This window comes from Onychomys torridus, chromosome 15 (assembly GCF_903995425.1).
Source record: "Onychomys torridus chromosome 15, mOncTor1.1, whole genome shotgun sequence".
NCBI classification, from domain to species: domain Eukaryota; kingdom Metazoa; phylum Chordata; class Mammalia; order Rodentia; family Cricetidae; genus Onychomys; species Onychomys torridus.
The window spans coordinates 27,826,837-27,849,165 of record NC_050457.1 but is presented as its reverse complement, the minus strand read 5'-3'; the positions used below and the strand labels follow the sequence as shown (position 1 = coordinate 27,849,165).

Genomic DNA, 22,329 nt, shown 5'->3' with positions numbered 1-22,329 from the left:
TTTCTTTTGTTTCTCTTCAGACAGGGTCTCATATTGTATCTCAGGCTAGCCTGGAAATAACTAAATTTAAAGAGCTAAGCTGGCTTGATGTTGTGACAGTTCTCCTGCCTCAGCAAATTCTGGGATTACAGGCATGAACCACCATGCCCTAATCCGGTCCCCTTTTTACATTTCTTTAGTCCTCAGTGTTCAGGGTTTTCCAAGTTAAGGATCTGACGGTGCCTGAGTCATTTTTCTAAATGACATGTTCTAGAAAGATGTCTGCACAGCTGTCCATCAACAGGAGGCTGGGATGGAGAGAAATGGAAGAAAGGTCCAGGTTGCCCCCAGTCAGATTTCCTCCCTCAGCAGGCAGATCTGCAAGTGCCACAAAAAAAAAAAAAAAAAAAAAAAAAAAAAAAAAACCAGCAAAAGAAAAGAACTCCACAAACTGCCTTGGAGAGGAAGTGTGTTGGGAGTTTAAACCTCAGGTCCTGGAGTCAAACCTTCTCTTTTGAAGATACATTTTCTTAGCTGGATAAACCTGAGCAATCACGGACCTCAATTTCCCCAGTTGAAAATCATCAATAATCATTGTGTCTTCTCTCACACAGTGGTATGAAGAGTGAGTTAGTATGTGTGCAGATCTCAGAATAGTTCCTGTCATGTTAGAAACTTGGGGTTATAAATAAATGTCTGCCCTCTTAATGAGGAAGAGCACTGTTCCCACACCTTCCCATGAACGCAGTTCACGCTGTCAGGTATTTAATGAGGAAGATCACTGTTATCACACCTTCCCATGGACACAGTTCATGCTGTCAGGCCCACAGAAATTTTAACTAATGGTGATTTCATGATTCTAACAATTATTAGCCAAGTAATTTTCCAGCTGAAATATGACCTGGGAGATCCCAGTGCCATTCTTACCCAGTTTGGAGAGGTCAGACTCTGTGGAAGTTTGGATGGATAACTTCTCCATGTTCTGGAGGTTTGGGAAATCTCCTGGGATGACAGAAAGCACATCTGGAATGCCATCTAGTCCCACAGACAGTTCTTTCAGGCTTGGGAATTTGTCCAAGTTAGCAAAGAGTAGATCTGGAAAGCAGCACATAGTTTCCATCACTCAAGAGTCCCAGGTGGAAGTTCTCAAGTGTGCTGTGGATATCGCTCTGTGTAAATAAAGTTCTGATTGGCCAGTGGCCAGGCAGGAAGTATAGGCGGGACAAGAGAGAAGAGAATTCTGGGAAGTAGAAGGCTGGGGGGAGACACCGCCAGCCGCCGCCATGAGAAGCAACATGTAAAGATACTGGTAAGCCACAAGCCATGTGGCAAAGTATAGATAAGCAGAAATGGGTTAATTTAAGATAGAAAAAGTAGATAACAAGAAGCCTGCCACAGCCATACAGTTTGTAAACAATGTAAGTTTCTGTGTGCTTTCTTGGTTGGGTCTGAGCGACTGTGGGACTGGCGGGTAAGAGAGATTTGTCCTGACTGGGCCAGGCAGGAAAACTCTAACTACACAAGTGTGCTGTGATTTTTAGATATTTTCATGACAAAACATCTCAGAGATCCTAACATCTGCTTAGGAGCACATCCACGAAGATCTTGATGTCTACAGTATCTGCTGGTCTTAGAGCATAGGGGAAGCCCCATGGTGCTCTCCAGACTCACAAAATAAATAAGACAGCTTCCCAACCAGCAACAGCATGGGAACAACTGGTATTGCACATGCAAAAGGGCACAGTTGAACTCCTACCTCCAACTTATATAAACATATAACTGAGAACCTCTCTACCAAACCAGATCCTGTATATCCTTTTCCAAGTTCTAGTACCAAGTAAGTCTAATATACTCCCAATATTCACCAATCCTCAACCCATTAGTTCTAGCCTAGATTCCACATCTAATTCATGGGCCCAGTCTGTGTCACTACCAAGGTCTAGGATTTTGCCATGACCCACTCTACCTCCCTGCCTGCCACTAACCTTTAGGCCACTCACACACCACATCTAACCTCTCTACCCAGCCATGTCCTATATATCCTTCTCCAGGGTCTATCTGGGTGAGTTTGCCTGATGCTCCCCTCCTCATACCCACACCAACCCCCACATATAACTCCAACCCCAATATTGAACCAGAATGAACAACTTTCACCAGCCTAGTCTGTCTCCTGGGTCCACCTGAGCCATATCCAACCTCAGGCTCAATCCAACCCATACAGCCTCTCTTTTGCCCTACATGCTCTATTTATATCAGACACAGAACTATCAAAAGAAGTCTCATAACAAAAATAGAAACACTGTGAAAGATCAAGGCAGTAATCCCCTACACACACACACACACACACACACACACACACACACACACACCCCACAAATCTACCAGTCCTGTATAAATGTCTGTCAACGAGACTGACCTGGATGAACCTCACGTCACAGAAGTGAAAAGAACAACCATGTACTTGACAAAAGAAGTTTATGGAGAATGCAGCGTTTTAAAGATGGCACAAAGAAACAGCTCCATGAAAATAAGGAGAAAGATCTTAAGAAGGAAGGTTTGAGTGTTGCCCAAGAACACAATCCTAAGGCTAACCAACATGATGAGGACAATCCAAGACTTGAGAAGGGAATTCAATCAGAAGACAGAAACACTGAGGAAGACTCAATGAAATGAAGATGGAGTTGAAATCCTAAAACCTCAGCTAGAACTCTCAAAGGAAAGCCTGAGAAGTCGAGTGAAAGAGCAGAAGATAGAACAACAAGACTCAAAGACAATGGAAAGCTATAGAGCAAATATGCAAGGACGATACAAATTACACACACACACACACACACACACACACACACACACACACACACACACACACAGAGGAAATGTGGATACCAAGAAAAGACCCAACTTTTGAATTTTATGAATAAATGAGGGAGAATTCCAGTCAATGGCATAGACCAGCTCTCCAACAAGACCATAGAAGAAAACTTACCCAAACTAAGGAAAGATACACCAATACAAAAGATACAAGAAGCACAGAGAACACCAAATAGTTAGAAACAGAAAAGAAACTCTTCATTGCATATTATAAATAAAATATTAAGTATACATAGCCAGGCATGGTGGTGCACACCTTTAATCCCAGCATTCAGGAGGCTGAGACAGGCTGATCTCTGTGAGTTTGAAGCCAGCCCGGTCTCCAAAGTGAGTTGCAGGACTTCCAGAGCTGTTACATAGAGAAACCCTGTCTCAAAACAAACAAACAAACAAACAAACAGAAAATATGTTTAATATACAGGGGGAAAAGAGAGAAGATATTGAAGTATTAGGAGAAAATAGCACAAGTCACACATAAAGGAAGACACATCAGAGTACCAGCTGATTTCTCAATGGACACTTTGAATGCCAGAGAGCCTGGTGCAATGCATCCCAAGTCCTAAAAGAACCACAACATCTGACCTAGACTAATATACTGAGCAAAACTATCTGCCATAGTTGGTAGGAAAATATTTTCCATGATATAAACAGCCTAAAAAATTTTATCCAACAAACAAAAAAGGAGGCAATATTTCAGGCTGAAGAGGAGGATGAACACAGCTAAGAGAATGCAGAAACTTGAAGGTATAATTACCAAAATACAAAGTACTAGAGAAAACACCAACATCAGAAATCAACAAAATGACTGCAGTCAACACTTCAATAATAACTTCAGATATTAATGCCCCAGTTCTCCAATCAAATGATGCAGGCTGGCAGAATGGATCAAGAAATAAAATCCTGCAGGGCAGTGGTGGAGCATGCCTTTAATTCCAGCACTCAGGAGTCAGAGGCAGGCATAGCTTTGTTAGTTCTAGGCCAGCCTGGTCTACAGAGCTAGTTCCAGGACAACCAGGACTGGTACACAGAGAAACCCTGTCTCAAAAAACCAAAGTAATAATAATAATAATAATAATAATTCATCTACCAATTGTCTATCAGTAACACATCTGAGCTTTAAAGATAGGCACCTATATTGAGTAAAAGGATGGATAACAGCACCCCAGTTAAATGAAAGTTCATGAGGCCTCAACCCTACACAATCCCTATAGGAAACTAAGGGATGCTGATAATGGGAGAAATAGTCTTACCCAGGGAAGAACACACCAATTGATTATCTAATATCAATTAAGTCTGAGTCAACATCTGTGGCTCAAGGGCCATGCAGATTCCCAGGGTCTGGGCTGCCACCTAGGGCTATGTTGGTGTATGAGGACTGAGCTCTCACCAGGAACATGCAGTCTGGGTGGCCTGTGCTGCCACCTAGGGCCATGGTGACATCCAGACCTGAGATGCTGCTGAGGACCATGTCTGGGTCCCTGGTCCCACTGCAGCCAGGATCTGTGTTGAAGTCTGTGGTCCATATTGTTACTGAGGGCCATGTGGAGGCCTGGAGTCAGGTCAGCCACCTGAGTCCATGTCAGTGGCCAAGGGACATGCTGCAGCATAGAATGGCCTGCACTGTTATCTGATATCATGGGGGTATCTGGGCCAGGACTGCAGCAGCTGGGAGCCATGTCTGGGTCCATGGCCCCCACTTCAGCCAAGGTCAGTGTTGATGCAGAAGGTTCCTGTTACCATCAAAGGCTACGTGGATGCCCAAGACCTGGGGACAAATGAGTGTCTAAGGACCACACTGTCCCCGGGGCCATGCTGATCTGAGTGGCATGCACTGCCACCTGAGGCAATGGTGACATCCAGATCAGGTTGCTGCCAAGGATCATGTCTGCATGCATGGTTCCACCACAGTCGGGATCTGTGCTGCTACCAAGGTTACACAGAAACCTGGGATCCCTGCCACCACCTGTGGCCTTGTTGATATCCAGGAGCTGTGCCATCACAGAGCCATCCTAATCTCAGTAGCATGTGCTTCCATCCAGAGCCAAGATCTGGTCCACTACCAAGGCACTGCCAAGGACCACGTCTGTGGCCCATGTTGCCTCATGGAGCCATGGAAACCATGCATGATGGGATCAGAGGACCATGCTGAGCTGGCCCTGCCCTTCCCTGGCCCTGGGATAGCTGGTACTGTGCCTCACTTGATGCTGCAGCAAGAGAACTGGCTTTGATCATCATGGGAGAGCTGGCCTTCCACACTCTGGAGAGATGGCCCCATGCCTCATCCAAGGCAGGGGAGATCTGACCCTGATGGCATGGGCACAGGGGAGGTGGCTTTGCTCCTCACCTGAGGGGGTTGGCCCCAAGGCCTGGACTGACCAGCTCAACTAACACCCAGGCTTACCTAGGGCTGGCCCACGCTGACATCTATCCCATCTAGGATCTGCTGGAGCTTGTGAATGGGCTGGTTCTGTGGAACAATAACCACAGGACCTCCATGACTCAAGGTGGCTGCCAGATATCCAAGAGAAGTTTTCAGTGAGGATCCAGTGATGATGGTGTGCCAGAAACCAGAGCCTTGAACCAGACTCATAACAATGAAAATTTGCAAATAAAACTGCTTAGAGAGAAGGGTATACTTGGGATACATCTGGGCTCCCAATGCCACCAGGACTGATGAAGGGGGGTTGGAGAGGTGGGAAAGGTGGAAGAACAGAGAGGGTTTCCTTGTTGTTGTTGTTGGGGAGGGGTTGTCCTTTTGTTTTTCCCTTTGTGTTTGGTTTGGTTTGGTTTATGTTGCAGATTATTTGTTTAACTAATCAAAGATGTGATGCATTTGTTTAACTATGTAAAGATGTGTTGATTTGTTTAATTATGTACAGATGTGTTGCTATTTTAACTTGCCTGCGTAAGGCATCTGACTGGTCTAATAAAAAGCTGAACGGCCCATAGTGAGGGAGGAGGAATAGGTGGAACTTCTGGGCAGTAAGTAGGAGGAGGAATTTAAGCTCCAGGAAAGAAAGAAAAGGAAGCAACAGGGAGACTTTAGGGGACAGACAGACAGACAAAGAAGAAGCAGAAAAGTAGGACACACAGAATAAAAAAAAAAAAAAAAGAAAGGTAAAATCTCCAGGAAGAACATAGATGACTAGAAACTGGTTAAATAAAAAGCTAGTGGGATAAGCCTAAGTCAAGGCCAAGCTTTCATAATTAATAAGTCTCTGTGTCTTTATTTGGGAGCTGGTTGGTGATCTAAAGAAAATTCCAACTACAAGTTTGGTTGGTTTTTTTGTTTTTATTTCCATTTGGAGGCCACTGCTGGGAGGCTGGATATGGAGGGACTGGTAGGGGTGTAGAATTGGGGTGCATGATGTGAAATTCCCAAAGATCAATAAAGAAATTATGTTTTAAAAAGAGAAAGACAAAGGAAGCCACAGACAGAGCAGAGCATCTTTGGGCACACAACAGGCTGCTGAAAACCCAAGCTGTGCTCTAACAACATCAATATTTAAAAAGCAAATATTTACAGTGGTATTAAAATCTTAGAACAACTGAATGAGAGGTAAGTCAAGTCCAGGAGCTGAAAATATGGCTCAGCCATCAAGAGCTCTTGTTTGCAAAGGACCCAGTGAGGTTCCCAGCACCACACCAGCTGCACACCACAGCCTGGAACCAAAGATCCAAAGGATCTGACCTTCTCTTCGGGCCTCTAAGGGTACCCACACATACACGCTCATGAGAACATACAGAGAGAGAGAGAGAGAGAGAGAGAGAGAGAGAGAGAGAGAGAGAGAGAGAAACCTTTTAAAAAAGAAATCATTAAAAAGATAATGTCTATATAAAAACAAACATTGCTTAAAGCAATGGTTCTCGACCTTCCTAATGCTGTAACCCATTAATACAGTTCCTCATGTTGTGGTGAGCCCCGAACCATAAAATTATTTTTGTTGCTACTTCATAACTGTAATTTTGCTACTGTTCTGAACAGTATGTAAATATCTGATGGTCTTATGGGACATTCAACACCCTCAGGGGTCGTGACCCACAGGGGGAGAACTGTTGGCTTAGGAGAAGACGTAAGCAATATTTACCCATATTAAAAAGTCTTCTTTGGAGAAGCTAATCTCCCTCCTCTTTCAGGCAGTAAGGGTACAGATGATTCTCTACCATTGACTTACACACAGGCCATTATTTGTCAATAACAAGCAATTCAAACTCTCTTATTAATGACCTTGAGGGGTGAATACTGATGGTAACGTTTTCCTAGTTTTGTATGAGTTACTTCAAACACATTCTATGACTTAGGGCCTGTCGCTGAATTATACACTGTCCCAAACAGTGAAAGTACTTAGATCTCTTCTGTCAAGGCACATTTATGACCTTGTGCCTGAGAAGTTTCATTCATCTAAAACTAAGAATGAGAAAACACGGTGTCAATCAGAACAGTGATGTGACACTCAGGGGTACCTGGTAACTGGTTTGTCCCTGAGACCTCAAGAGACTGCAGGGCAGGCAGGCCGAGAAGCAGCTCCTGTTCAGCTGAGCTGAGCTCCAGTCTGCTCATGGAGCACTTGGTGACAGAGGTCTTGTTCAGCTCCAGAGCTGGGCAGATGCTTTCAAGAAAGCCGCTGCTGTGGCTCAAATGGAGCTCGATATTCTGTGATGCCGAGAAGACTTCCATCAGGACCCGGAGCAGTGCTTGGTCCGCTGGACCCATGCTGGCCACTCCAACTTCCAGCCTCGGGATCTTGTACAGCTTAGGGGACAGTTTCCAGTAGCCTGCACTGATACTGGGTGGATGCTGGGGTCGGTTATTCATAAAATCTCTCACGTTATCTTCATTTTCAGCCAAATTTTTCTCCCATTTCTTTGTATGTTCAAAGGCAGATGCATAATCCTCGTCTATTGTTGGTGGCTGTAATGTTTCAAAACATTTTTCCATGACTGAGTAATGTACTCTGCGTGGCATTTTATTTCCAATTATGGAGACTTTTACACTCCTCAAAAGCAGCAGACTTTCTGGGTGATCTCCAAAGTACTGTAAATTCAGTATTTTCAAAGCCAGTGTTCTCCCTCGAAGGAATTGCAAAATAAATGGAGAACAGGCAGCCACCGTGTTGCTTTCATAAGCAAAGTTTAAAGCAATGCTCAATAGATGTTCTGAAATGAATGAAGAGAAAGCTTCAGGAGATACCTGCCACAATCCCTTAATTAACTGCATCATCGGAGAAGTTTCTGGATGGAGCTTCACATAATCCTCATTTTCAGACATGTTCTCCAGAGACTCTTTATCATGGACCAACTGAAGCAAATGAGATACAATTTTTGGCCCTGCCTTTGATGAAGGGTGGCTACAGACATACTTCAAAAAATTGCTGTAGGCACTCACAGCCTTCAAGGGTGAGTTAATTTGTCTCAAATAACCAAGTCCCAAATCTTGGTCTTCCTGCCTTTCTGAAACCAGGAGCTCAGTCAGCTTCATGGCAGCAAGAAATTCTTGGAACAAAGGACTTAAGAACCGATAGACAGGTCTCAGTCTCTGGGCAGAGAATTTGCTCATCAAGCAGGTGGTCAGATCTTCATCTTCATCAACACCTGCTTCTGTGAGGTCATCACTACTGAACTCAAAGCAAAATGAAAAAAGGCCTCTCAGGGCCAGCTGGCCACATGAGGACACAGTGGCCTTGAAAGGCTCAGGTGTAGCCTTGTGTTTTAAGGCAAGGTATTTCATATAGGACTTGAAAACTGCCACATCATGAAAGGACTGGTTGGAAGGATTTTGAAACCAGTCAGTACAGACTGCTGCCATAAAGAGAGGAGTTTTGTGAATTCCCTGTAAATCTACATTCTTTCCAAAGTAAACCATAAAATCTTGCAGACGTGAAATATTATAGAAGAATAACTTCCGTAATACAGAGACAGTGTTAGAGAGGGGAAACTCTTTGATCTCTAGAATTGTATCTAGGTATGGGCGGATGTCCCTGGCCCTGTTTGTATGGACAGTGATCAATAAGCAGGTCCGGGTCAAGTAGTTCCTGGTAATCAGGGTTTTGATGGCTTGGGGCAGTGAGTCCATCCCATGGTAGTCATCCAACAGGAACAGCACCTGGTGCTTTAACTGCTGGATGATGCTGCTCAGGCCCACTTCACTAATGCATCTTCCTGCCTCTAGGTGTTGGCCAGAGATGATGTCAGCCAGCCCCTGGTCTGGTCTGGTGGAACCCAGGGAGATGTAGAAGACCAGCTGGAACCTGTTCAGCAGGGGACAGCATCCTGATGCCCAGAGAAAAGCTGTTTTCTTCAGGAAGGTTGTCTTCCCACTGCCAGTTTCCCCCTCCACACACAGGACGGAGTTGAGATTGCTGAGGACCTCAGGAAGAATCACGGCCTCCTGCACTGGCCTGCTGATGTGCTTTGAAACCATGGACAGGTCACAACCAAGCAAGTGGTCAGTGCCGAGGCTGGAACACACCTCTGGCAGATTCATGTGGCGGAAAGTGGCCTTGGTGTAGGCTCCTCTCAGCTGCTCACTCAGACTCTTTGCCTCTTGACACCACTGGGCTGCACTCTGAGCCAGGTCTGTAGAGAGGAGAGGGGAGAGGAAGGTGCACCTTCACATTTCTCAATCCTAATGTGATGACTTAGCTTGTCTGCTGAGGGTGGATCAGGACTTTCCACTTCCCAGACACCCATCCCCCTCCCCAAGATCCTCTCAGATCCATCCACTGCATCAGAAAGTATGGGGGAAAGTCTAAGGTTCCTCATTTGACGGGAACTTAGGCATCCTGGCATCCTAATTTCCGATTTAAGACCCCAGGAGACGGGCTTGCTGCAGGAAGCCTTTCAAGACTGGCTGGTTTGGATCTCACACAAGGACTGCTGTCACTAGTCCTGCATTCACTCTCAAGATGTCACGGGAACGCTGACACTCTCACCCACAGTTCCTGCCATGTCAGTGCTCTCCTCCCTAGGAGCTCCTTGGACGATTCTAAATACACTTTCCTTTCAAATCCCTACGTACAAATACACACAATCCCATGTTGCTTTCACGTTCTTACCGGCCACTGTAGAGGGAACGGGCACTGGATCCTTATGATTGCTTTCACCTGTGGTGTCCTTTGAAAGAGAAATCTTTATTAAATCAAACTGTGTTTAAATCAGGATTGGGTACGATATTATCATTGACAATATATCAATATTACCAATCAAATTAATAGTATAATCAATCAAAGCCCAACATCCCATAAACACAGCCTACACTCAGGGCTGATTGAAGGAAGGAGTGCTCTAGATAGGAAAGGATAAATCTCACACATCTGCAAGAGTGTGTTCCTGGATAGTACATGCATGGGATATACATCCTCTCTGTGGGTGAGTGCTGTGTGGGTGATCAAAATTGTAGTGTCTAGAACAAGAATGGTCCTGCAAAAAGCATTAAGTATTGCCTCCATCCTTGGTTATTAGTAACTATGTGTGTAATACCAGATACCGGGAGGGAGGAAGGTTATTATGCACACATGCACACACAGATTTTTTTTTCATATTCTTTTTTCTGAGACAAGGTTAAATGTAGACTATGGGGATCCTCCATCTATGGGGATCCTCTGTCTATGGGGATCCTCCGTCTATGGGGATCCTCCGTCTATGGGGATCCTCCATCTATGGGGATCCTCTGTCTATTTCCCAGTGCTGGGATTAAAGGCGTGAATCATAACACCTGGCTTCAGTGTCTTGCCTTTCATTTTTGCTTCTCTTTGAGGCAGAGTCTTGGCTCACCTAGACTGGCCTCACACTTAGTGTGTGTCTGACCAGGACTTTGAACTTCTGGTCCCCTTCCTCCACCTCCCATTGCTGTGGCTCCAGCTGTGCACACCACACAGTTTGGTCAGTGCTGACGAGACACAGGACTTTATGTGCACTGGCAAACACTTTGCCATTTGAGCTACATCCCCAGGGACTGCAAAGTCATTTGAAAACGACAAATACAAAAGATTAATCAACTGAACCGAGTTGTTTCTCCTTTTCCTTTCCTTCACTTCCCATTTGTATTGTTTTGTTTGTGATACGGAGGCTCATACATAAGGGCCATCTTAAACTTATTGCCAGCCTTGAACTCATGGCAACTTCTGCCTCAGTCTCCAGAGTTCTGGACTGCAGGCATGCGGCCTCATGCCAAGCTTTGTATCTTTTTGGGAATGACAAACGGTATACTACCATACTACCTCCAAATGAGGAAGTGTGTGTGTGACTATTCAATTGATAGTTTGTATCCCCGAGAGATGTAGGGTTCAAACTATTATCTGGGTTACAACTTTGCTAGGCATCATTTTTGTTAGGAAACACATCTACAGGCCAGTGATGTAGGTCAGCTACAGAGTCCTTGCCTGCATTTGATCTCCAGCACTACAAGAAATGAAGCAAAACAATAATAAAAACTCAGCTGTGTATGTTGACACACAGACTTACAATCCTAACACTTGGAAAGGTAACACAGGAGGATCACAAATTCTAGGCCATTCTGGGATATGAAGTAAGTTCAAGGTCAGCCTAGACCTCATAACGAGAAGCTGTCTCAAGCAAAAACTAAACAAACAAAACGAAATATACCTCAAAGGTCTCTCAATACCAAGTAGGAAGTCAAGCCTACTGTCTAAAGATCACAGATGGGATCCATTAAGCTCAGATGTCAGTCAGGTCTAAACTTAAAAGAGTCTGAAGAATCCTGGTAGGAGATGGGATCGCACATTTGGAGAGCTAGGTATTACCTTCTGTTCACTGTGAAGCCCTGTCTATAGCCATCAGACGCTAGTTGTTAGTAAATAATTGTGTAATTCTTTTAATTCTGTATTGACAATGGGCAGTTGCTGTTCAAAACAGTGTTCCACCACAGGACCATGCACTGAGAGTCAGAGAGGGGGCGGTGTCCATTACCGTGGCCTCTGGAGGTATGCAGTGGCTCTGAAGGTCAGGAATCACTTCTGCAGAGGACTTCAGGTTTTGGAGAAAAAGACAGCTAAACAGAGAAGATCAAAGTCATAAAATAGTTCCATGCAAATAAGCATTTGTATTAGGTTTTAACACACAGAAACAATAATGAAGTAGACAGCTAATGTGGCTCACAATTTTAATTTCAGCACTTGGGAGGCAGAGGCAGGCAGATCTCTGTGTGTTCGAGGCCAGCATGGTCTACAGAGTGAGTTCCAGGACAGACAGGATGACACAGAGAAACCCTGTCTTGAGAACAAAGAGATTCTCACGTTGACTGTCAACACTCAGTGCATGTGGTTTGTAAAGTGGTGGTGAGACTATGCAGAGAGCACGGTGTGTTGAGTACATGTAGTTAGTGCCTGTCTGTGCAAACAGATAGAATGACCTCAGACACTCAAAACCAGGAGCCTGCACTGCCAGATGGCTTGGTCCTGGACTCCAGCGTCTTCAAACCTCACACTGAGAAGGAAATAGGCTTAGTTAGGGAAGCTGAGACAGATCTCACTATGTAGTCCCAGCTGGTCTCCAGCACGTGACCCCAAGTGGAGGAGCTAATGGGACTGAGAGGAGGACAAGAGGGGGTGACAGGAGGGTGGTAGTAACCATAATTGAAATACACTGTGTACATGTACAAAAATGCCGGAACGAACCCATTATTACTTAAAACTAATGTCTAGTAACAAACACACTTTAGAAGAATCTTTCTAAGGATTTGTCCTGTTATCACCATTCTATCTCATAAACAGATAATTGATTTTAAAAGTTAAACAAATTAGGGTGGGCAGTGGTAGCACACACCTTTAATCCCAGCACTCAGGAGGCAAAGCCAGGTGGATCTCTGTGAGTTTGAGGCCAGCCTGGGCTACAGAGTGAGTTCCAGGAAAGGCACAAAGCTACACAGAGAAACCCTGTCTTGAAAAAACAAAACAAAACAAAACAAAACAAAACAAAAGTTAAACAAATTAGACTTCAATTCTTCTAACATCAGAATAATGTAGCACAATTTTACTTAGACTTTGGCTGCACAAAGAATTCCTGTGGAACTAAAGAGAGAACAGGAGACTCCAATGCAGCTGTGGCTCAAGCCTGCAAAGGACCATTACAACAAAGGACATCTTCAATTGTGCTTTCTTTCTTAACTTTTAACTGCTTGATTTTAAAAATAAACTCATCGTAAAGTCAATCATACTAACGTGTTCACATAGAAGGAAACTATACAATGTTCTTCCTTCAGCCTCTGAGAACTGGGACTACAGGTGTGCACCTCTGCGTCCAGCCAAAAATACTCATTCCTAATTCTGCACATACTGATATTTACTTCTGAAAAAACTCTTGATAATTACTTAGTGAAAACAACAAATTTCTTCTTGCAATTGAACATTTCTAGAGAATTTTATGTGGCGAAAATGAGTAAAAATAAACTTGAAGATGGACAGAAAGGCGTCAGAGCAGCGCAACAGTAAAGGCCTTGCCTAGCGTGCCCGACTCACTGGTTTCATCCCCAGCAGTGGGAGAAGAAAACCACAGAAAAGAAATACTTTTGTGTGAACTCTTGGATATTGGAAATAGGAAATTTTAAAAGCTTCTAGAAGAAGAAGCAGGAGGGGAAAGCAGTTTCTAATCAAAGGAATCAAAACAGTATGGTACTGCCAGGCACACCCTGGATGTGAATCACTTTGGAAGCTGATGAAGGAATTCATGAGTTCAAATCCAATCTGGGCTACCTAGAAAGTTTGGCATGGTGTGTGCTATGTAGCAAGATGCTGTCTTTAAAATTATATCTGTTGACCCAGTCAAAACCAAGTCTAACTCTGAGAGGAAAGCTAGACAGGGCGGATGTCATGGAGGAAAGAGATGAAGCTAAAATTTTGTGTCCTTCACAGTGGGAACCAGAGGAGAGGGCAGAGACTGTCCACAGAGAAAGCAGGTTGGGGAGCAGTGAGGACTAACTGCTGAAGTACATTCAGGGCTAAGGGAGTTCACCGTGCTCACTTGGGATAAAACCTGGTGTGCTCCTCTAATGGCTCGTCCCCTTCCTCCCACTTTTCCATACTTCCTCCACAGGAAAAACACCGGACAGAGTCCTTTATGCCTAGAAGGAAGGAAATGTGGTCAGTGTACTCTGACATACACCGGTCAACTCACAAGCAGATAATAACAATAATAAAACCCTATTTGCATCCCCAGTTAGATTGTGTGGCAGAGTCGTGCACAGGTCATCAGGGGCAACAGCCCACAGGGGACTCTTGGTCCTTCAGTGGGGCGGTCAGCAATAGTCACTGAATGTTCCTGTGCACTATGTATTCTGACCATCTCAGACCTGCCATTCTGAGAGATTTCAAAGAATAGGAACTCTGTGGGAGCAGAGACTGCTGTCTGATTAGACAATAACGACACAGCAGACTCTCACAGACGTAGGCCATCAATAGGCATCTGCTTAAGGAATAAATGAGAAAGAATATATGTGAAGATTGGAGGTGGAGAAACACAAGAGCAAATTTAGGGTTCGCTGTAGTGAGATCATGAAGAATGACTCGTCTCTTCCCACATTATTGCAGTAGGAGAACATGGCCCATGAGACCTAGGGAAGGCAGCAAGAGGAGACACAATAAAGAAGAGACAGAGGGTTAAGACTGAGGTAAAAAGGCCACTCATGCTAATGGACTACATCTGTTAGATAAGGTGTCTGCACGATCCACATTCTGACCTGCCCTGACAAACTTGCAGCATTATGTAACCACAGTGACAGATCTACAGAAAACTCCATCCCAACTCTGCATTTGGTCAGAGGAACACTAGCTAGATGGCTAGGGAGCACGCCATATCTTTTCCTGATTCTCTCCTTGTACTTTAGGCAGTGACCCAGCTGAGGGGAACCAGCTTTGTGGATTACTGAGTGGAGCTTCTGCTGGGCAGCAGCTACAGAGAGATGAGGACTTGTAGGAGATTCTTCATAGTTTGAAACTAAGGAAACAAATTTGCAAGTATTTCTCCTGTGAGCATTGTATGGTGAAAAACAGTTATCTACATCCCACTTTCTCCCATTTTCCTTAGCAATAGAAACTCCAAACCTGTGTGTGTGTGTGTGTGTGTTCATATATACATGTACTGCATCTGCATACTGCACATGCATACAGCTACCTTCCTCTATTGCTCTCCACCTGTTTTTTGAGGAAGGTCTCTCACTGAACATGGAGTTCACTGATTCAGCAACATAAGTATGCCAGTGAGCTCTGCAGATCCACCTGTCTTTGCAACCCAGAGCTGGGATCACAGGCATGTCCCCTCACACTTGGCTTTTCACATAGGTCCTGGGAATATAAATTCAGGTCTTTATTCTCACAGCAAGCACCTGGCTGACTAGTCAGACCCTAGAAACTTCAATTCTTAACTGGGCATATTGTTACGCAGGGAAAACATTGGATTTCTCAGAACTCTCAAAAGTAGGTAGGGCCATCTAAGTTCTGGTGAAAGAAATATAAGGGGGATGGAGAGATGGCTCACTGGGTAAGAGGGCTTGCTGTGTCAACACAAGGACCTGAGTTCAAATCTTGGCATGTACATGAAAAGCTAGATGAGGCCAACCACACACCTGTTACCCCAGTGAAGAAACAGCAAGAGCATGGGTCTGGCTGGCTACCACCTGACTCTTCATTCAGTGAGACACCCTGTCTCAAGAGAATAAGACAGAAGGGAATAGAGCAGGCTAGTCAATTCCTTCTGCTGTCCTCTAACCTCCTGCACACACATGAACACACACCACACTCACAAACACACGTAAGAGAAAGAAATATGAGCATCATCGTCTTGGGCCAGTTTCTGGAAACTCCTGGGGTGTTGTTAGGGGTAAGATACAAGGGAAAGAAAGGTGTAGACAAAAAGACATGATAATTATTCCAAATGGACGACTGTGCTCACCATCAGCCCAGACCTTGGGTTTCAAGTTTGGAGGCTGAGCACCAAGGGAATTGAGGGAAACTGAAGGTCTTATGAGCCAGCAAAGGGATCTATGCGGAATGATGGAGAATGGAGATTGCTGCGTGGAGACAAATGCAAGACTTGGACAAACACATCTGGTGGACACAAACTACTGACTCACCTGTGTAGAAAAGGCCTGCTCTGACCAGAGCTTCAACAGCCACAGGGGATTCATGGGGCCAGTCCTTAAAGGTGTCCAGCCTTAGTTCTTCATTAGCAAAGACGCTGTCATTGCAGTAAGCTTGGGGGTTGGGGAGAGAAAGAAAAATAAAAATAGACGTAGGTGAGAGCAGCAGGCTTTGATCGCGAAGTTCAAGTTAGCTGTGTGCGCAGGTGCAATGATCTGGTGTACTGTGCTTGTGTCAAAATAAGTGAGGGTGGTTAGAAAAGCATGAAGGGATAAAAGAAGCAATCACTTCAATTTAACTAAGAAAAATATTTTTACAGTCTAGAGGCCTGTATTTTATTTTACTTTTACTAAGCCATGGAGTGATAGGGACCAGCTCCCTGGTGCCACAATGAGTGTCCTCTGGGAGGAGCAGGCTGGTCCTTGAGCTTCTCTTTGGCTTCCTTCCTCTGATCATTCTCCATCATTCATTTCAAGAAGCATGTTCAGCCCTTAAGTTTCTCTCTCTTCCTCCTCCTCCCGTGTGTGTGTGTGTGTGTGTGTGTGTGTGTGTGTGTGTGTACAGGTATGTGGGGGGGGGGTACATGTGCATTGTGGGCTTGTACAAGTGGAGGCCAGAAGACAACCTTCACTATTTTTCATCCATCTCTCGCCCACTTTTTTTTTTTTTTTTTTTTTTTTAGAGAGTCCCTCATTTGCAGGCAAAGTTGTCTGGCTTTGGAGTCCCCAGGGTTGATGCATCTGCCTCCCCAGCACTGAGACCACAAGCCCATACTGCCACACATAGTTTTTTCACATGGATTCTGGAGCTAGAATGTAGGTCTTGGTTCTCAAAAAGCCTTTGCTACCCCTAGCCCTTATTAGTTTGTTTTGTTTTGTTTGTGATTTTGAAAACAGGGTCTTACTATACAGCTTTGGCTAGCCTGGAACTCAATATGTAGACCAGGCTGGCCTTGAGCACACTGAAATGTGCCTGTCTCTGCCTCCTACATGCTAGGGTTAATGGTATGCACCACTATACCAAGCCCTTATTAGCTCTTAAAATGCTCAATACATACCTTAACTCTTCAGCAAGAATCCTGCCCTTAACTTGGTGCTGTGTGAAAACAGACCATTCCAGTATAGCCATGCACTGCAGCCTGTGCAGCTTTGGGTCTGACCCTGATTGCAGTGACAGGGAATGAAGAAAGAACAGACAGAAGAAATGACAGACATGTGCACAGAACATCTGGGATTGGGTGGGTTGTACTTACTCTAATGGAGCAAGCACCAACTATGCATCAACCTGGAACATACATGAGTTTATTACATACATCACAGGGGAGGGGTTACGTGAGTTTATTATATACCTAACAGGGGAGGGGTTGAGTTTATTATATACCTCACAGGGGAGGGGTTAAGTGACTTTATTATATACACCACAGGGGAGTGGTTAAGTGAGTTTATTATATAACTCACAGGGGAGGGGTTAAGAGAGTTTATTATATATATATCACAGGGGAATGGTTCAGTGAATTTATTATATACCTCACAGGACAGAGGTTAAGTGAGTCTATGATATACATGGCAGGAGAGGGGTTAAGTAGCCTTCATAGGCAGTCTCTATAGGACAGTAGTCTCCAGCTGCACACACCAGGGAGGAAAAGCTAGTCTTTACACACACTGCTGCTGTGGATATTGCTCTGTATGCTGTGAATGTGTTGCTCTGATTTGTTAATAAATAAAATGCTGATTGGCCAGTAGCCAGGCATAGATGGGACAAGCAGAGAAGAGAATTCTGGGAACAGGAAGGTGGGGTCAGGAGTCGCCAGCCAGAGACAGAGGAATCAAGATGTAAAAGTACCGGTAAGCCACAAGCCATGTGGCAACTTATAGATTAATTGAAATGTGTTAATTTAATATATAAGAACTAGATAGCAAGAAGCCTGCCACATCCATACAGTTTATAAGTAATATAAGTCTTTGTATGTTTACTTGGGTCTGAGTGGCTGCGGGCATGGGCGGGACTGGAGAGAACTCCAGCTACACACTGCTCAATCATTCATAAACACATACTTACACACACTGTGAACATTCACACTCAGACCAGAAGAAGGCTCTCCCACCCCTTAAAGCCTCACCCAGGGAAAACACTTTTGCCATTCCCACAGATCTGAGGCATTGGGTCCTTGACATGTTAAAAAAGTGACCATACACTCAGGACTTCATCTACTCCTTACACATTCACTCAAGACTTCCTTTGTTCCCCACAGCTATAGTAACATTTGTGATCATCCTTTTGAATAGCCCATTCCCCCTATGTCTAAAATGTCGTTGTTTTTATAAACTCTTGCATATGTGTTCAAAGAGACAGCTCTGCTTTCTAAAGACCTAGAGAACAAACATTGGCTACCTCTTCTTTTCCCTTTGTGTGTGTCATTATAGCAAGTTACTGGAAAATGGTGAATCTTGCCAAAAGGATGTTTTTGTCTGATTCAGCTTACACCTTTTGAGACAGCATTTTGCTATGTAGTAGCCCAGGCTGCCCTTAAATTTGTGGTCTTTCTGCCTTGGTTCTCTGGAGTTGGAGGTTTAGGTATGGTTCACCATACATAGCACTAACCTTAGAATTTCTTTTTTTTTTTTCTATTTGTTTTGTTCTTCATAGAAAATATCATGTAGCCCATGCTGGCCTCTAACTTCATACCAGAGTCTGGGCTATCCTTGAGCTCCTGTGGCCACCTCCCAAGTACTGGGATTGTCAGTGTGCAGCACCATAGTCAGTGGACCATGGAAATTTCGCTGTACCATCGTGGCTGTCATTGTCTTGCCCAGTGTCCTTTCCCATATGCACCCCACCCTTGCCTCTAGGGACTGAACTCAGAGGCCAGCACCTTGCTATAAATAGTGCTCTGTCACTGAGATAACTCTCCAACCTCCCCTCTGTTCTCTGGAGGTGGTGGGGATGGAACCCAAGGATAAGCCAGGTATGGTGGAGCATGTCTGAAACCTTACCCCTCAGGAGGTGGAAGCAAAAGATCAGAAGTTCTGAGTCTTTCTTGAGTTTGAGCCAGCCTGGGATACAAGAGACCCTGAACTACCTTCAGTTGTTTTAAAGGCAGTGTCAGTTAAATAAATGACTCTACCACATTCACCCATGCTTATCTATAAAAAAATCTATGACACTCCAGGCCAGTGAGGTGGCTTAGTGGGCTGAGGTACTTGTCATAAATCTGATGTCCTGAGTTCAATGCTTAATGGTGGATATGTGAACAAGAATTCCTGGAAAGGAGCTGTGTCTGTCAAGGTTGATTGATTACAATTTGAATGATGTGGACAGGTCGGAATGTTGCAGGTCCAGAGCCTAATTATACCTTGTCTTGAGCTATCATTCATTCCCTAAATAGCCATTTCTTGCCTACCTCTGTGTCAGACCTAACATCCTGTAACTAACAGATAAAAACCTCTTAAAATGTATGTTTACAAAACCCAGTTTCTCACAATCAAGAGGCTGAGCCATTAGACACCACCTGAGGCCTATGGCCGAACTCTTCCCACATTGCTATAACTGTCTTGTTAATGTTTCTATCAATGTGTTTGAAAAGCACCTTGATTTATGACTTTCTTTGTACTAAAACTATAAAAACTTTTGTGAAACTTCTTCCACTTTGGAACATGGAATTTGGGGTAACACAAATCTTATTTTCCTCGGCTACAGTCACTCATATTTGGCTGCAGAGTAAACTATCTCATATCCCATTTGAGGTGATGTAGAGGGCATGAGCTCACAGACAAGCACTAGAGAAACCAGAACTGTCACACTCAGGCTTTCTTCTTCAGTGGAGGAGACTGGCACCTGCTTCCATCCAGAAGGCTGGAAATGGATGTGTTGATACCTGGCCATTTTTGCTGTTCTGTAAAGCTAGCCCTTACTGAATCTCCCAGAATCCTGAGCATCGTCTCAGTCAACACAAACCATCCTCACGAAAGAGGTCCCATGTACTTTACAAAAGAATTTGCTGTTATGCTGATTAAAAGACCTTCTCCCATAGGCCCTTAACCTGAGCACTGTTCTCAGCAATAGAACACATTCTTGTGGGAAAATGTACAAAGAAATGTACTTTGCAGCGAGTTCCAGGAAAGGCGCAAAGCCACACAGAGAAACCCTGTTTCGATAAACAAAAAACAAACAAACAATGAAAATATACTTTGCAAAGGAGTAGCCATGCCTAAAGCTTTGTTGTGGTACTTGTCATGAGGAAACTTTTTTCCTAAGTTTTACATCAGACTCCAGAAGTTTTGACCCAGCACCATAAAGTTATGCTGACCTGAATTTCATTCCATAAAAGCATAAATCACATTTTAAAATATTTAAAAGGAGAAAAATGAGAAGGCTAAAAAAAAATGAGAATGCACAAGAAAAAAGAAGAAGAAAGAAAGAAAAAGAAAAACAACCAAAGCATTTAGAATGTGCCCGAGGTTTTACCTGACACCATAGGTAATTCTCTTCTAACCCAGGAATTCACAAAATGTTCTCCCTGAGGGAAAGAAATGCAGGTTACTGACTGATTTATAAAATGTACATCTATCTGTGAGCTGCAAGTGAAGGCCTTCCCCCCACTAAAGCCAAGTTTCCTTAGAGCAGCAGAATTGTTCACAAAGCAGCCCTTTAGTTTTGGTTTGATTCCTATTGATGTTAGGAATTTTTATGCAGTACAAAACATCAGTGAGCACCTGTGCCAAATGGGAACTTTCTCCGGGTCACTCTTAGGGAACACGCAGCTCAGCAACAGAACTGCAGTCACACACAGATGCATTCTGACTCATGAGGAACTGAGCCACGGGAAGGAAGCTTGCCTCAGAAGAACCTTTCCAATTGAGCAACTCTCCCTCCGAGAAAACTGCACCCAGACTTTCAGTCTGTGCTCTCTGCAGATGCTGATTCTGAGTCAGTCAACCATGACATCCTCCCTTGGCTTCTGTTTGGACTAAGTTTCCCACCACTTGCCACTAGGAAGTCCTTACTGCTTTAGAGCCTAGACAGCCAGGGCCAGGAGCCAGCTCTGAGGGCCCTGTGTCACCAGGAGCTAGGACAGAAGAGAGTCAGGCATCCAGAAGGAGGCAGCAGGCAGCCAGGGCAGTGGCCTCAGTCAGAGGGAAGATGAGGAGGCAGGGGAAGCCACCCAAAGCCAGCCTGAAAACCACCTCACATGGGTCCAGCTTATCAAGTAGTTCTAGCTGAGCAAGACCACAAGATTGTTGTGTCTCCTCCACTCTGCAGAGGAGAGGTGGGAGAATGGATCCATGGAAAATAAAAATCCTCACCCTGAGAATTCAGATATTACCAGGTGATGAACACACACTATTTTCAAGAGTTTATTGTTGTGAATTACCGTTACATGGACAAATCCCTCGTAGCTTTTAATATACTGGGCAATTTCCTCTGAGGATTTCTTACTTTGAAGGAATTCACACCTATAATTAAAATATATCCCAATAAATAGAGATGTTCTAAATCACAACGAGCATTTAATAAAACCTATTGAACTACTGGACTTTATACATCAGTGAAACAGTCAAAAAAAAAAAAAACAAAAACAAAAACAAAAAAAACAAAAACAACTTGCCCCAATAGCAAGTACAAGTCCTGCCCAGGTCCAAACCAGATGGGGACCCAGGACTGAGAGGGGAAGTAGACACAGGGTCCCACCCTGAACCAAGGAGCTATCTGCAATTGATACCCGCTGATAACCGGGAAAATAAGTCTTCTCCACTGGAGTGTCACTGGTATAACAACCACACTCCAGGACAGGCCCCCAGCTCAGGAACAGTTGGCCAACACAAAAGGAACTCCATATTATTTCTGTGGGCATTTGTTTCATTTTGGGTTTTTGTTTGTTTTGGTTTGGTTTTGGTTTTTGTCTTGTAAGTTTTTTTAACTGTTTTGGTTTTCGTGTGTGTGTGTGTGTGTGTGTGTGTGTGTGTGTGTGTGTGTAAACAGAGAGAAAATATAAAGTTGGCTGAGCAGCAAAATGGGGGAGATCTGGGAGGAACTAGAGGAGGGGGAAAGACAACCAAAACATACTGTGGTAAAAAATTCACTCCAAACCTTACTCATGAGAATTACCATTGTTTGTCTATATTAGTGACAACACCTTGGCTATTTAAAACTGAATCTTCAGATTGCTTTTATTTTTGTTTTATAATGAGGTGCCCCTGTGTTGCCCAGGTTAATGATAAACTCCTGGCCTAGAGCAATCTTCTGCCTCAGCCTCGGGAGCAGCTTCAGCTGTACGCACACTCCACAGTGCTCTGCTGTCATCTCATTGAACCAAATGTGCAAGACAAGCAATAAAGAGACTGCCATGCAGTAAACAGAGTGGGGACTCCGGGGCCTTTCGGAGGGGATAAGC

At 44.2% G+C, this 22,329-nt stretch overlaps 1 protein-coding gene across 1 annotated transcript in view; it reads right to left on the bottom strand.

The window, feature by feature from the left end:
- LOC118596576 (baculoviral IAP repeat-containing protein 1a-like) overlaps positions 1–22,329 on the bottom strand; it is a 38,484-nt gene that overhangs the window by 8,390 nt on the left and 7,765 nt on the right. Inside the window, exons 2-9 of the mRNA XM_036207488.1 lie at positions 21,310–21,391; positions 20,403–20,454; positions 15,932–16,051; positions 13,825–13,924; positions 11,776–11,857; positions 9,903–9,960; positions 7,312–9,423; positions 907–1,074 (exon numbers count right to left, since the gene is read on the bottom strand). Of these exons, the coding sequence (XP_036063381.1) occupies positions 907–1,074; positions 7,312–9,423; positions 9,903–9,960; positions 11,776–11,857; positions 13,825–13,924; positions 15,932–16,051; positions 20,403–20,454; positions 21,310–21,391 (2,774 nt within the window). The remainder of the gene's footprint in view (positions 1–906; positions 1,075–7,311; positions 9,424–9,902; positions 9,961–11,775; positions 11,858–13,824; positions 13,925–15,931; positions 16,052–20,402; positions 20,455–21,309; positions 21,392–22,329) is intronic.